This window comes from Aristolochia californica, unplaced genomic scaffold (assembly GCF_029961685.1).
Source record: "Aristolochia californica isolate CCGP_79_NKW_82.1479 unplaced genomic scaffold, dmAriCali1.0.hap1 SCAF_13, whole genome shotgun sequence".
Lineage (NCBI taxonomy): Eukaryota > Viridiplantae > Streptophyta > Magnoliopsida > Piperales > Aristolochiaceae > Aristolochia > Aristolochia californica.
In genome coordinates, this window is record NW_027181804.1 from 28,325,636 (window position 1) to 28,342,681 (window position 17,046).

The following is a 17,046-nucleotide window of genomic DNA, read 5'->3' on the forward strand; positions in this document are numbered from 1 at the left end:
TTTTTTAAACAGAAAATAAAATAATAAATTGTAAACATATGCTTAAAAATAATTAAAATCTAACTCTTTTCCCATGTTAATTATTTTAACTTTATCGTTAACAAACAACATTACCACATTGATTATAAGATAAAATATGAATAATAAACATAGTTTTAACATAATCAACATTCAATTATTATTTCTTTAATAATAAAAATTATGTTATTATCTGCGTGATTATAATATCCACGGTCACCAAACCGGGTGGCGGCCTCCTCGATCCATGTGCTCCTTAGTGGTCCTGGCGCGGAGAAACCAAATAGCCTTGTATGTTGTCTTCTTTCGCCGGGCAATCACCGATACTCGGTCGCACTCACTAGCCTCTTAGCGTTTGTGGCTCCACATCGAGCGTTCTCGTCTTATCCATTTCTCGCATTATCGTCCCCTCTCCCCTTCCCCTGCAAGAACGTCCTCCCCGGAGAATTCTCCTCGCAGTAGAACTGTAGTAAGAGATAGAGGATGGCATGTCTGTTGCCTCAGTTCAATTGCCCCCCAGACACTCTTGGTGTCTGTTTCAGAGCACCCCCCCATCACATTCCAAACTGTAAGTGTCCTTCATCTCCCATGTTCTCCTTTTCTCTGAGCTATCTAATAGTGCATGACTGCTGGTTCTACCCAATTTACCTTGCTCGCTGCCAGTGGGTTGTAGCTATTTTCAAGTGTCAGACTCCCGTCATTGAATGCCGCCTGCTGCTTTGGGATCCCTTTCTTCACCGGGTTCGCTCTGCGCTACTCCGTCGGCTTTTCCTCAAACCAAACGTTCTCGTAAAGCTGCAACATTGGCCTATGCCTTTTATATGTTTTTTCGGTCTGCAAGACATAGTGGCACCTTACTTGGTAGTTTAAATCAACGAGTCCATTTCATTATGACTAACACTGTCATGGCTGTCTCAGTATGTCGACCTTTCTATTCCTTTCAGCAACAATGAATCTGCCTTCCATGGCCTACTGTGTAGAGAAAAGATGCGTTTTAAATGAATGTCATCTTCTATCCTCCATTCTCGCGTACATTCCATTAAGTTCATTGGTAGTGTGGCTTCTCTACATTAGAGTATGCATTTCATTAGTCACAACGAGAAAATTGCTTCATTCGATGCAGAACTGGAAACGACAATGTGAAATGTGCTAAAACAGTTGATGAGAAGTGTAAACTCATGAAAGATCGGCAAATGCCTGAGAAGCTTTTATGAGACCCAATGAAAGTGAACCCGAAGCCATTTATTACTTAACTAAACAAATTATTTCAACCAAAGTACCAAACATTATTTTTTTTCAATTTTTAATCTTTTATTTTGAGGAAGTGTATTATTCTTATGAAATTTATAGGGAAGTTTCAAAAGGTTTTTATATAAGTTAACGTAACAATTTTGGATAAAGTTTCGTAACAGCTCCTTGGAATTTAGAAGATTTTCCCTTAAACTTTAAGAAGGATTTTGGTTGAATGTCCAACTCCCGTTCCCTTTAGGAGTTTCTAGTACTGTGGATTGGCATTATGTTGCTAATACTGTGAAACTTTTTCATAGTTACATCTGCTTTATGAGTCAGGTTGGTTGACAGTTGCGTAGGAAAAAATTATGAAGTCTAGAAAACTACTTCTTACAATTTTTTTTTTTAATTTTTTTATGAATAGAACGTATATTGATAAGACAAAAAAGAAAATTACAAACCTAACCTTGGGGGCCAGTCTCCACTACAAAGTGTTGGAGAGAAATGCCCGCCTTGGTCTGGGAGTTTGCTAGGTGATTAGCAGAGCGTGGAATGTGATTCCATTTACAATTTAATGGGGAAAATGAATTACATATTTCATTGAACATATCCCAATGACTCCATGGGGGGTGGCCATGGTTTGCACACCAATTAATGACCACTTTTGAGTCGCCTTCAATATAAAGGTGACCAAAAAGGCGGCTAGAGAAGATGTTGAGACCGTGCAAAATATTATGATGATATCTGGCTAATTGTTATTTCTCTTAAAAATTCGTGTGTTCATGAGTTCCCTTTTTTTATGAAATGTGATTTTATTAAAAGAACAAAAAGGAGGAGGTAACTCCTAACAACAAAAGATTGCAAGGAGGCTCCTTGTTTGGCTTAAACATCAGCTACAAAATTTGCTGATCTCGGAATGAGAGACCAAAAACAGTCAAATAAATTGACAATATCCATAATTTCAAAAAAGGTGTCCCAATGGCTCCACAGATGAATTCTCACACCAACCAATCACCACCTTGGAGTCTCCCTCAATCAGGATGTGTCCGGAGCAATGATCGTGGAAAACACGGAGCCCATTAAGTAGGCTTTGAAGCTCGGTCGTCATGGAGTCTGCAATATCGAGAGGGCCGGAGAAGGAGACGATTTGGTTCCCAAGAGAGTCACGAATCACGCCGCCAAACCCGCTAAGCCAGGGTTACCGAAAGAAGATCCGTCAAAATTCAACTTAAGGACACTAGCAAGTGGCAGCGTCCACTAAAAAATAATTGGGGGCTTTGAAGAAGTGTCAAGCTGGGCAAGATATCTCCAATTATTTCTTATAGAAGATCCCGAGAAGGGGGTGAAGGCTTTTCGAGAGTGGAGCCATATAGAAATATTGCCTGAGATGGTTTCTATGACTCTATCTTGAGTGCTGAACTTGGCATTGAATCTCTTCTGATTGTGCTCTAGCTAAAGGCCCAGGGGATGAATGCGGAGAGGGCAGAGATCATCAATTTTCCAAGACTGGGGACAAAGGTCCTTGCAAGCATTCAGCAGGTGGCGGGCGAGTCCCCTCGGAAGCAGAGATGGAGCCCAATTCGGCTAATAATTGACGTCCAAATCTCCCAAGATAAAAGGCACAGGAGAAGCAGGTGGCTAACAATTTCTTCATTGGCATGGCAGAAAAGGCAAATGGGGTCAACCCTAAGTTGGCCACGAATTCAAAGATTATCAGAAGAGAGGATTTTGTTGTGGCATGCATTCCACATGAAATTTTTTACTTTAGGGGGGCGCTAAGATGCCATGTGAACTCCACTGCATGCTAGGGACCACGAGTAATCTCTCCTTGAATAACAAGGTTAGCGGGGGAGACTGAGAAGGAGCCACTTTTATCCGGCCACCAGATTAATTTATTCGATTTATTAGTTTGAATTCTGGCTGGCTGTAAAGTGTCCAAAAGGCGACTGGCTTCAAGACCTTCAAGTTTCGATAGACCACAACGAAGTTGAATGTTCCATCCCCCATTATTGGCGACTTCAGCAATGGTAATATTCCTTAATCTTGAAATTCTGAAGAGGTTAGGGAAAGAGTTCTAAAGAGCCATGTCACCCAACCACCAATCTTCCTAGAATCTGATATGATGGCCATCACCCACATAGAATTGGACTGCCGATGAGAAAATTGGAGTAAGGAGATATAGAGATCTCCATATAGGAGATAATTGCCTTCTGTTTCCCCCTTTGGTTCACCAATTCGAAGTAATGCCTAGCTTTGATAGTACCATATCTTTCTAGAGGTTTGGAGCAGATGAGTTGAGTCTCCAAATCCATTTAAGGAGCAAGACACGGTTCATGTCTCTAGTAAGCCGGATTCCGAGACCTCCAAGGCTCTTTGGGAGGCAGACTTCCTCCCAACTGACCAAATGGTACTTGAAATCAGGGTTGTTTCCTCTCCATAAATAAACGCTTCTTCATCTTATCCAGTTGCTGACAAACAGAAGCTGGGCAAGGTAGGAAGGATAAACAATGGTTTGGGATGCCAGCAATACATGATTTTAAAAGAGTTAACCTTCCAGCCTTGCTAAGTAACCAACCCTTCTAGGATGCAAGCCGCAATTCCATCGTTTCAATAACTGGAGTCTAGAGGTCTTTGCAATTACGACCCATGAACAGAGGAAGACCGAGGTAAGTAGAAGGGGTGGATGAGATCGAGCAACCAAGTATTTCCGCCATTTATGAGAGGGAGTTTGGGTTGATATTGAACGCAATCAAGGAGGTTTACCCCAATTTACTTTTTGATTTGAGCAGATTTCGAAAAGTCCCAAAACTTCCTTTACTTTTCTGATGTTGGCCATTGTTCCTGCTCCGAAGATCAAAGTGTCATCCGCATATTGATGGACATGGATATTGAAAGCCGAGGAACTGCTGGTTGGATGTAGCCATCCCTTTACCCTTCCCTTGCAAGACTAGAGAATACGTTGCAGAGGACAGGCAACTCCTAATTCAATATCTCCAACGATCTCCGAAGCCCATGTGGGTCATGATGTCATCCAAAAGGACCCAGTTTACCCAATGGAAAGCCTTTTCTAAATCTAGCTTTAGTGTAAACGTTGGTTCCTTCGAACAGCTAAAATGGTCAAACAACTCATGTGCCGCCATAGTGGAGTCCAAAATGAGTTCCTTTTTGCTAGTTGTGTACTGGTAGTTTGGAGTCTTGACCTCCAAGTCTTACTAGTTTTGACCCTTTTTTGTGGTTTAATCCAGTGGATTAAATTAGCTAGTTTTGCAAACCTTTTATCCTTCAAGTGGAGGCTCCTAATGTTTGATAGCCATTCACAACAAGTTGACATTTGCATGATCTTATGCATTTTTCTTGTTGGCAACCTTTTAAACGTCCAATCCAATTCAGAAATATTGAGTGCTTCATTCCTAGTATATAATGTAGAGTTTTCTATTCTTAAGATTATTCTCGTGGAGGTAAGTATGTTTATCTGCAAAAATTGATTTTTTTGGTGGATTTTTCCAAAAAAATGTTTTTGGATCTGTTTGCTGATTTCCGCATAAGATATATTTGTTGCCATGATTTGTTATTATTTAGGCTTCACTTGTTTTCTGTTTTTTTGTGTTGCTAATTTGGGTAGTCTTTCCATGTAAGAGACAGGTAATATATGTTTTCCTTTCGGCTTTATTATTAATCATGTAAACCATGATGCTGATTTTTCATTTCCTGCTGTATTTTTTCAACTTCATTTCCGATCTGGCTTTAAAATTTTTTCCTTGCTTGAAATATTGGGTGTTAACCACAAAATTACATGTTTCTTTTATTATTCTAGTATGCACTTCTCTACTCCTAATGAAATTTTCATTATTTTCAGAAAAAAATAAAACACTACATTCACATGCTGAGTTAGTAACTTTCAACTTTGGCTGGTTCAATCTGCAGCAAAACCCAGAGAAGTACTTTTCTTACGGGTGCAATGTCTTTCATCCTCAACAGCAGCTGTACTTGATTCAGAGAAGCTGTATATCCCTTCTTTGGAAGCATATTCAACTTCTGTAGCTGCTGTCAGACCCTTAACATATGTTGGATCAATTGGTCCACCAGCGAAGGTGTGAGATAGGAACCTCTGTTGCCTGGGAAAGTCTTTTGAAGTATTTTGTTCACATCTATGATAATGATACAGATTATTCTCTTCAGTGTTTTTGCTGTCACCTTCATGCTGTAAGCTCAATTAGGCATTGTTGTAATAGTATCTTTAAGATTAGATGTGTAAACTAAGAGAACATTGAAGTATAAAGCAAAATCTAGCAAGAAGAGATACTCCAGTAGTTTTGCATCACAAGAAAAGAAGGAGATTAAAGGAATTAGTTGATTCCTCTTCCTCTTTTTTTCACTGGCTGATTGGAACAGAAATCCCTTGAAGTTAAGGTCACACCATATATAATAGTAGTGTGACAAGATTACCGTCAAACTTTAGAACACTGATACTTGTCTTCTCTTAACCCCAGAATTTCAAATATGCCATTGCTACAACTTTTCTCAACAAGAGGAATTAATGCTTCTTTGTGTTTGATTGCCCAAACTGTCAGGATAGCCCAAACTGTTGACCCCCAAAACAGACTCCTTCATCCCACACAGGAAGCCCACAAAAGAAAAAGAACTTTCTCTTCAAATCACTGAGATTGGAGAAAATGACACCATCAAAACACCAAAGCCTTCCCTTTGTTCCCATTCACTGCTTGCTCCACCTTCTCCCATACCTATGCCAGGAAGAAAATCAGTCCTAATTCCTCTGAAACCCTCCTCTCTGTAGCCAAACATACCCTATCCACCCTAGTTGGACAAATCATGTCAGCTAGCCCATCCAGAAATGAGGAATCCTCCTCCCAACCAGACTCTAACCCTGAAGACAATACCACTAGGCAAGCTTGCTTCAGAAATCTATCCTTCAAAATCAGTTAAATGAGGATTTTGGGGAAATGGATGCGGTCAACTTTGAAGTCCAACAACATGAGAAAGTTCAGCTCAATGAGTCAAGCATACACAGAGCCAAAGGATACCTCTTCAATCACAAAAACAAATCGAATGATGGCTGCTTACTATCTGAATCCATCCAAAGTCACAGGAATAAATTCGATGAGGAAACTTGGAGCAGGATGGTGGACCTTGCTGGTCACCTTCTACAAAAAATGAGTCCAAATGAGAGTAGCCAAGGAATCTAGAAGAACAAAAAGGGCAAAAAATGATTATTGTTTCTGGGAATGTAAGAGGAGGTGGTAAGGCCAAAATGAAAGCTTCAATCCGTGCCTTACGTGATGCGAAGATGGCTCACCTCATTATTATTCAGGGAAGTAAGATGAGTTCTGTTACTGATTCCGCTGTCCGGGACTTATGTGCCATTCCTCATCCTGAGTGGCTTGCCATCCTAGCATGCGGATCTGCTGATGGCATCCTAATCATTTGGGATGTTAGACTCTTGGAGCTTCAAGATCACCTCACTAGGGAATTCTTCATTTGCATCGAGTCTGTGAGGTTGGAGTTACATGGTGTCTTGCTGGAATTTATGGTCCTTCTATGTACCATAAGCGATCTGAATTCCGGGATGAGCTATACCAGGCAGTCAACCACTCGGATGACCATTGGCCGCTGGCCGTTGATTTCAATTCAACGAGATACTACAATGATAAGTTCCCACTCTCTAGGAAGATCTCTACGTCCATGCGTCAATTCTCCAACTTCATTAGAGCTCTGGAACTGGAAGGAATACTGGCATCCAGTATGCATTTCACTTGGAGTAATGGACAGCATGACACAATCCTCTGCCGCTTGGACAGATCCCTCACCACCCTTAGCTGGCCGCAAATATATAGCAACTCGGTGGACTCACTCCTTTGACCAATTCACCTTGACACCAAATCTGCTGCGTGGAGCTGTAAGCTATTTCGGTTTGAAAACTTGGTTGGAAGATAAAGATGCTATTGGCTCATGGAAATCCGTTGTAATGATGCTAGAATTGTTAGACCAGCCAAGGGTGTGGTTGCCATGAAACTTAAATACTTGAAATTCAAGCTTCGATTGTGGTCAACAATCAATTGAGCTTCTTCCCTCACCCAAAGAAATGCCTTGCAGCTCCAAATCGATGCCCTCAACCTGATTGAGGAAAGTAGAAATCTCACCGAATCTGAATTTTCTCATAGAATCACGGCCTCGACCATGCTGCAAAAGATCACAACCATGATAGAATTCTTTGGAAGTAGAGAGCTCGATACAAATGGCTGAAATATGGGGATGCCAACACTTGTTTCATCTAGTCTATTAACTTGGTCGGCAGATGATCTAATAGAATTAGCTCCCTCCTCCTTGACAATGAGCTTTCTATTAGATTAGAGATTACTAATGAAATTTTTAAGTGTTTACTCAGCTCTTTATATGGAGGAATTCAACCGGCCCTTCATTGACCACGTTCCGGTCAATCATATCTCCCCTCAGCAATGTGATTTACTTGAGCGTCGCTTCACTCAGAAGGAGATTGAGAATGCAACACGTCTTTTGCCTCTTGACAAAGCCCCCGGTCTTGATGGCTTTATTGTGGAATTCTTCAGGGCTGCATGGCTGCTCATGGAAAAGGATGTTCAAAGAATGATGGCTGAGTTTCATAAGAAGGAAATCATATACTGTGATCTTGGAGCTTCCTTCATCACGCTTATTCCAAAAAAAGAGAATGTTGAGTCCGTCAAATACTTCCGACCAATTAGCTTAGTATCCGGGACCTACTAGATCATCGCTTGTATCCTTGCAAGGAGGCTCAAGCAGGTCATGAACCATATCATCAACAAGGAGCAAAACGCTTTGATTCATCCTTGATGCAGCTATGACTGCCCACCTGACAATTGATTGCTTTAAGAGGACTTCCAAGCCTATGATCATGCTGAAGTTAGATTTTGAGAAAGCTTTTGAGAAAGTAAATTGAAGCTTCCTTGACTTTATGTGTCACATCATGGGATTAGGGGAAAAATGGAGAAACTGGATTCATAGTTGTCTTTCCTTTGCCTAATTCTCAGTGTTTATCATGGTGGAGCCTGCGGTTACTTTGTTGCCTCAAGGAGTCTCAAGCAAGGCGATCCAATTTCCCTGCATCTTTACAACATTGTAGATGCTGGCCTCACAAATCTCTTCAAGCTAGCTAAGAAAATAATATGGTTAAATCCTATCTTTGATGGTGGCCAATTCCACACCCCCTTGGTGCAATTTGCCGATCATACAGGTGTCTTTGGGGAAGGAAGTTTGGACCAGCTGCTTTGAATCAAGGCCCACATTTTTGAGCTCATGTTGGGCCAAAAAATCAATTGGCACTGCTCTTTATGGGTTCAACATTAATCAGCAACCGCTAGAGCAGTTGACTAATGCTGTGGTATGCAAACTTGGCACCTTTCCTTGCTCTTACTTGGGCCTTCCGCTTTTCACTAACTGAACGGAGAAATCCCTATAGAATCTTGTGCTTGTAAAGCTCCACATCAGGCCTACCTTTCCAAGAGATGCCCAACTTTTGATACTTTTGATAAGTGCCTACCTTTCCAAGAGGATAGCCTGATGTGGAGCTGTTTTTTTTGTTGAAAGTATCAAAAGTTGGGCGTCTCATGCTACTCCAATCTTGGTGGTTGGCCTCCAACCTACTTTCCTTCCTTCCTACATTGGCCTGTTTGTATTGCCAATCAGATTGCAAAGTTATTGAGGAATGTTTTTGGAAGGGAGCAGCTTAGGGGTTCAAGCATCATCTCATCAGATGGAGAGATGTCTTCCAGCCTAAGTTCTTGTGAGGTCTCTGCATCAGACAGATCATGTTGACTAATGTTACCCTTTTCACCAAGTGGCTATGGCAACTTAATACCCAATCTAATCTTCTCTAGAAGGATCTTGTCACAAAGAAGCTAGGTGGCATCAATAGATTGTGGTGGACAGACACGAGTCACTCTTACCAACTTTCCCCAATTTGGCAGCATATAGCTTGTATCTTCCAGCACCTCAGAACTCATGTCCTTATTGCTGCTGGGAACGGACACAAAGTTCTATTTTGGAGTGACTTTTGGGTGACAAGAAGAGCATCATCCCTTGGCTCCTCTTGTTGGAAAGAAGAGTGGCGAGAGAAGAGGGAAAAAAGAAGGAGAAGGGGGCGAAGGAAAAAGAAAGAGGTAAGTTCTATTCTCGGTCACCCTACCTGTTTTCTTCGAAATCTACTGGCGATTTCTGGGTGTTTTTACTCTGTTCTGTTCTTGTCTTCAAGTCCTTTTTTCAGCAGACATAATCTGGTGTTTTAAGAAAATTTCTGGTATCTTGTCTGAGAGTAACCAAAGGATTTTCAACAATATCTTACCCCGTGGTCCATAATTGTTGATAGAATCCAAGAGAGCATCATCCCTTGGCTCCTGATGTTGAGGCTATCAACGATATCAGTAGCAGTTCTCTAGAAGTAGCTGGTTGTCCATCTTAGGTCTCTCCAAGCTAAAGCATGTCCCCTTGCTGGAATGGTCTCCCCCTTGTGATGGTACTGTTAAACTTAACTTTGATGGCTCGTCCCTTGGGAGCCTGGGGCCGGCTGGGTTTGGAGGTGTTTTCCGTGACTCCTCTGGCACCATTCTTGCCTCCTATGCCGGTCCTCGTGGCACTTCCAACTCTACCACTGGACAACTCAAGCGTTGAGACACGGAATAAGTATCTTCAAAGACCACTTTTAGAATGCCTTGATCATTGAAGGCGACTCTTTAACAGTCATTTCCTGGTGGTTCCCCAAGAAGGACCCACCTTGGTGTCCTTGAATTGTTTTTCTAAGATTCTTGACTTTAGTTCCCCAGTTTATTCCTGGAATCATGTTCCTGGATCTATAAATTGTATGGCTGATTCCTTGGCTTGAGAGGGGGTCTCTCTCCAGTTCCTTGTTGTAAGAGGGCTCCCCCCTAGTCCTTGTTTTGCTCAGTATGCTTTTAATGCAATGCACTATTCATAAAACAAAAAATGCTGTGTTTGTAGTAGATGAGTCTGCAACCAGAGAGCCGGTTTCTCAATCCAGTCCTTACCTTCAACAGAAACTAATTGGGAAGGTAAGAAAAAACACAATTTAACTCCTCCTCTGGGAGGAATTAGCAATCTAACAAGGGAATAGGGGTCAATTAAAAAAAAAAAAAAAAAAACAAGGGAATAGGGGTGAATTCTTCCAGTGGAAGTGCTGCACAGTTCTGAGCCGCTTCAATAATCTTTAGAAACCCTATCCTGAACAGAGAGTCGAAAAAAGAGAAAAAAAAAACCTATTTCAATGCTTCTAATAAAGAGTCATGTCTTCGAACCTTTGAGCAATAGTGTATAGGGGACTCTAGAGCCTGCTCTGAGACCATGTCAAGATGGAAAATCAGGTTAAAGGGATTTTCAGTGGAAAAAGATCAGAAAATAGTGGTTGAGCATCATACTTGTCGAGCCTTCATTATTCATTTATATAATCACATGCTATATCTCTCTGTTTCCAACTTGAATGAAACTCTAATAGAGAAATGAATTGGGCTCCTTGAAGGAATCTTCTTCCCTGTTATACTCCAACACTATGATGAGATTTTTCCTTTTATTTTACGTTATATACTCTAACAATAAACAACTAATGTTTTTAATTGTGCACTCTCTATTGGCAAGCATTATGGCCCTGGAAAGTGTTAGCTGGTTTATAAAATTTAATGCTGTAAAATAATTCTTACTCTCTAATTTAAGTTTCCTTGATTTCTTATGCAGCAGATTAATTATGAAGCTGCATTGGCCTCAGAAACTCTTCTTACTGGTGGAGAGGCTGTAATAGCTGCCGCTGCCGCCGAGGCAGTTGCTCTGGCTAAAGCTGCTGTTGAAGTTGCCAAAGGTGCAGTGGATATGGCTACCACTTCTAACAGTGCATCCACAATGAAGTTAGATAACAGTGTGATGGATATTCCATTGGAAACTTACAGTTCCTGTTTCGAGAGAGTCAGGTTCGACAATATGGAACAAAGTGCTACGATGGCCTTTCTCAATTGTACTACAGCGGAAAGCCCTTTTCCAGATGACAGTAGCATTCCATTTTCAAATGAAGATAGTGGAAGTTCTATTCCAACTGATTATGAGCTTGAACTGTCACGTCTACAGCGGCATTCTGAAGGCATAGCCGTGAAGTCAGTGCGACTGAGTGAAAGAAAGGCTAGAAGGGAAAGGGCAGCAGAAAAGGCCAGCACAAATTCTATTTCCATCAAGTCTGGATCTTCTGGCAGGAAAAAGCGTTCTAGTTTACAAGAAGTAGATTTTTCTGATCCATTACGCTACTTAAGGGGCACTACAAGCACCTCAAGGCTTCTCACAGCAACTGAAGAGCTAGAATTATCTGCTGGAATACAGGTGTTGTTGAATAAACATTTGATGGACTTTTAATTTGAATAAGCTGTCTATGTTAGAAGCATCTTTTGATTTCCCAGTCCAAGGTCTAAATGTTTTGGTCAGGCTATTCTTCCTCCAACAGCAAATAATTATTGGTTGAAGTATGAGTTCTTAGTATTCTTGACCTGCCTGCTGAACACGCTATTCTTCTCTTATCTTCTGACGTTATTTATGACATTACATTAAAGGATGTTTTACAGGTTTTTATGTGCTTGTTCTGCTTTTGAAATAATTTTGTTATACCCACTGATGAGATAAATTTGTTTTCTAATTGTATTTGTCATATTATTTTTAAGTTTGCATTGCTGAACAGCAGTCCATATCAATTCACTCTATTGCTCCTAGTTCATCTTTTGTAAATGAACCTGTGGTTTTGGTTTGTTCCATGAAAACATGTTTGGACTTGTAAATGTTCATTTTTGAGAGCTGTGTGGTTCATTGTAGAATGATCTGCCTATGATGGATAATTACAGGAAGAAACAAATAAAAAGTAGAGCACAAAGTTACATAATTATGTTTTTTCTAAGACAAAAATAAAAGAAAGAAGCAGAAGAATTTCTGATAATCATAATTTTTAGTACAAAAAGTAATGGTTATGTGTTTAGGAGATGAAGATTCAATGAGTTCCAGTCTCTAGTTCTCAATATACCAAAATTGATAATCAAGAGAATGCTACAATGTTTTATTTTTTATTTTTTTTATAATTTTTATTTTTAGAGCAAATGCTGCAATGCTGTTAGAGCTGGGTGGAGATAGGTTCAACCAGGTTGAACTGGAAGCAGAGGCTGTTCCGGTTCTTACATAGCAAATAACTGGTTGTAGCTTAAAAGGGATGAATCCGCCTGATTTGACTGGTTTGACCATAAATTGGATCTGTGTTTAAAGTGCTAAGCTAACATGTGCATGGGTAAATGTCCAACCTGCCCACCAGTTCAGTGTTTTCTGCATAAATGATATAAAACAACATATATATGATTAACTCATAAATTTTTTTGATGAAAAGTGTGAATTTATTGAGACAAAAAAACCAAAAGATACCCAACACATCAAGGGTTTGGAGGGATGTGCCCCGTTTAGCTCGAGCGTCCACAAGGTGATTGACTGATTTGGGTACATGAACCTAAGTACATTCAAGGGAGGAGGAGATGCTATAAATCTCTATAAAGATGTCCCAATGTCGCCAAGGGGGAGTCTTGGATTTGGCGCACCAATCAATGCTCACTTTGGAGTCTCCCTCAATGATGAGGAGACCAGAAACCGGTCTTGGTAGATCATAAGGCCATGAAGCAAACCAGCAAGCTCAGCCGTGAAGGAGTTGAAGAGACACAACTACGCATCCAAAAATGTTGAGGAGATGAAGATTCAATGAGTTCCAGTCTCTAGTTCTCAATATAGTGCCCAAGGGATATGATCCGCGCAGCTGGAGAGTAGCATTTTGCTGAGTTTAGGAAACCGAGAGCCAGTGAGGGACTGAATCATGGATGGGAGGTCATGAGGGACACGATACTGAATGCCAATTCGGCTCAGAAGGTTGACCCATATTGACTAGGCGAATGGGCAGTAGAGCAACATGTGAGTAGCAGATTCCGGCAAGCTATGGCAGGAAGGGCATGATGGGTCTGGAAGTTGGGACCCAGGCACACCAAACAAAGAACTTAGACCGGGGTGGCGCATGAAGAGACCAGGCCGAAGTAGCTGGGTGGCGAGGCCGAGGGGTGCTGATTCCTTGAATGATGTTGTAGGCAGAAGCACCCGTGAAGGAGCCCTCTGGGCAGGGGGGTCCAAATTAGCTTATCTGGAATGAAGGCTCTGATTTTGATGTTACCAAGGGCAGAGAGGAGATTAGATGCCTCCATAGCTACAGCATCTGTGAGACCCCTATGGAATTGCAGATTTCAGTTCCCTGATTTTTGCCAAATATCTGCAACCAAGGCCATAGGGAGATTAGAGAGGCTCGAGAGGGAGCTGAAGGCATTTACTAGCGATTTGTCACCCAGCCACCAATCAGACCAGAATTTTGTCTTAAGCCCATTGCTGGGGAAGCACTTGATAGAGCCAAAAAAATGGGGGACAAGGAGAAAGATTTTCCTCCAAATTGGAGAGAGTCTGTGCCGCCACCCCCCTTCCAACCACCAGCTATCCTGCTTGCCTGCTTTGGCAGCAACTAGGGAGCTCCAAATCAGCAAGGGAGAGGTGTTGAAACGCCATAGCCATTTGAGTAAGAATGCAGAATTTGTGCCTAAAATACTTTTGATGCCGAGACCACTGAGGAGCATTGGTTGACATACATCCGCCCAGTTCACAAGGTGATATTTCCTTCCTCCATTTGGCCCATCCCAAAGAAAACAACGCTTGAGGAATTCTAATTGGTTGGTAATTGTAGTTGGGCTGGAATAAGGAGAGGAAGTAGCTCTGGATCCCATGAAGACATGATTCTGTGATAGTGAGTTTACCTACCTTAGATAGGAACTTGCCCCTCCAAGTTGCTAAGTGGCTCTCCATCCGTTCAATTACTGGGTTCCAACAATGCTTGTTTGGGGTGTAGTCAGTCAGCGGGAGACCAAGGTAAGTGCATCTAAGGTTGACGATTCTGTAGCCGAGGTAAGTAGCCATGGAATGAAGACTACCCTGCTCATTGTTATAACCTGTGATGGAGAACTTTGCCCAACTGACTTTCTTGCCAAAAGAGAGCTCAAATAGGTTTAGCAAAGCTTTCAATTTGGCAACTTGATCCATAGTGCGTTCTCCAAAGAGGATGGTGTCGTCGGCATATTGCAAAATAGCAATGTCTTGGTCAAGATGGTTTGAGTTGGGGGAAAACCATCCAATGCTCTTGGCGTGCTGGACCATCATGGAAAGATATTCTACGGCTATGGTGAAGAGGAAAGGTGACATGGGATCACCCTGCCTGATCCAGCGGGTGCCATGAAAACGACCGCAAGAAATGCCATTAACCAAGATGGAGTAGGAGGCCGAAGAGACACAACTATGCATCCAAAAATGCTAGCGATTTCCAAAGCCCATTTACCAAAAAAGAGAGTCTAAGAGCTTCCAGTTGACGTTGTCGAATACCTTCTCAAAGTCCAGTTTGAGAGCAAATCTTGGAAGTTTTGAGCGCTTGAAGGAGTTGAGAAGCTCATGCACTTCCATTTCTGAGTCGAGGATGTTTCGATTGTAGATGAAAGCAGTCTGACAAGGGTGAATAATTTGCGGTAGGACCTTCCTGAGTCTATTAGCCAACAATCGAGCAATAAATTTTATAGGTGCTGGTGGTGAAGCTAACGGGTTTGAAGTCTAGGGATGTTCAAATGCTGATTTTATTTGGAACCAAGACAATGAATGATGACTCCAATGCCTGGGAAGTAATGCTGCACTGGTAGAAGTTGTTGGCATATGCATGGACAACCTGACGGATCATTTGTTAAAGTCCTAAGCAAGAGTACTTCCCAAGAGGTCACCCATCCTAGAATTACTCTTGCCCAAGCTCGCTTAACTTCAGAGTTCTGAGTCAGATACCTAGCCAATACAACCCGAAAAGACTAGTCATTTAAGGTGCGGAAAACCAAGTACCTAACTTAGACCACAAACTCTTAACAAGAGTGGACAGAACCACTCTGACACCCACCTCACCCATTCTAGAGCCGCTTCTCACGGGATACGAATGCGGGCCGTGGCGTGCCAAGCTCTGATACCATGTTAAAGTCCTAAACAAGAGTACTTTCCAAGAGGTCACCCATCCTAGAATTACTCTTGCCCAAGCTTGCTTAACTTCGGAGTTCTGAGTCAGATACCTAGCCAATACAACCCGAAAAGACTAGCCGTTTAAGGTGCGGAAACCAAGTACCTAACTCAGACCACAAACTCTAACAAGAGTGGACAGAACACTCTGACATCATCGGCCAACAATGGCGGTAGAATTCTCATTTGAAGCCATCAGGCCTGGGGGTACGGTCAGTAGGCAATCCGTGGGCAGCATTATCAATCTCTGAATGGGAGAAGGGAAGTTTCAAAAGGTTGGCCATATTGGTGTTGATACGTTGATACTGAATGAGCTGAAACATCGGACGATCGAACCGTTCTTCAGTATAAAGTTCTGCAAAAAACTTCACTATGGCATTAGTAATAAAGATCCGAACACACTTGGCCCTCGATGTTTGAGAGAGGTGATTCAGTTAGCTCTCTTCTTGGCTGAGGTGATGGAGTGGAAAAAATTTGTATTTCCGTCTCCATCAGATAACTAGCAGAATTTGGCTCATTGCTTCTATGAATTGTTTCATTTTTTTATGAAATATGAAATATTCTGAAAATCACGAGTGAGGTGAAGTCAGAGGGAAAATCCAGGGGTGGAGAGAGACCTTTGTTCCTTGATCAGGTCAAGAACGGACATTTGGTTGTAGAGGGAGTTCTTCATACTGGCAGCAGTAGATCAATACCGAGAAGACTAGGACTTCATATGAGCTTTAAGGAACTTCAGCTTTAGAGGAAAATTCCAACTAGGATTAGGATTGGTTGGAAGGGAAAGCCAACAATTTGTGAAACTTGTGTTAAATTCAAGATCTTGAATCCGTATGTTCTCAAAACGGAAGGGTGTGCAACCCCAAGGTTTGAAATTTGAATTGATAAGGATCGGTCAGTGGTTGGAGCAGGCCCTGCTTGTTAAGTTGTGGAGCCTAATTAATGCCTAACTCTGAGTTGGTACACGGATCGACCTTCGTGGTAAGGTCGTCATGGGGGTTGGAGCCCCTGCTAGGTCCAAGATATATTAACTGTTGTTTCATTAAGGGCAGTTTGGGAATTTTACTTTTGTATTGCAGTTATCCTAGTTTTCTCTTTATATTTGGGGCGCCACTGTTAGGGTTTTATAATTCGAAGAGCATCATCAGTTGCGGTTGTGAGAGGTTAGAGAAAAACACTTTCAGGTGTGTGATTTCTCTTGTAAACTATTTCATCTTCATAGTGAATTACTGCAACAATGGAAAATAAGATGTAGTCTCACCTTGAGGCGAACCTATATAAATCTTGTGTTTTTCGAGCTTGTTTTTCCTTCTTTTGCGATTATTATTATTGCTCTCGTTAGTTTTGAATTAGGGCGTCTAATTCCTAACACTGCTAAGAACCTTTCTGAAAGTATTGTTGTGGAGTTGAAGCCAACTAGGATTTGCAAGGAATCGGTCGATCTCTGAGAGGATAGGGGGCTACTGACCATTAGTGCATGTGAAAATTTTCCTTGAGAGGGGGATCTTAGTCAGCTCAATGCTGCCAATGAGGTTAGTGAAAGCCCTCATCATGGAGGTTATTTTGTTGGTTGGGGGAGATTTTTTGTGGTAATAGCGAATTGCATTGAAGTCTCCCCCCAGGACCCAGGGAAGGTCCCAA

General features: G+C 41.7%; 1 protein-coding gene across 1 annotated transcript in view; it reads left to right on the plus strand.

Annotated features, from left to right (window-relative positions):
• The first annotated feature begins 362 nt into the window (after positions 1-362).
• The window catches only part of LOC137948271 (RNA polymerase sigma factor sigB-like), a 28,530-nt gene continuing 11,846 nt past the window's right edge, over positions 363-17,046 (plus strand). Inside the window, exons 1-3 of the mRNA XM_068794294.1 lie at positions 363-586; positions 5,173-5,339; positions 11,005-11,631. Of these exons, the coding sequence (XP_068650395.1) occupies positions 502-586; positions 5,173-5,339; positions 11,005-11,631 (879 nt within the window). The 5' untranslated portion in view covers positions 363-501. The remainder of the gene's footprint in view (positions 587-5,172; positions 5,340-11,004; positions 11,632-17,046) is intronic.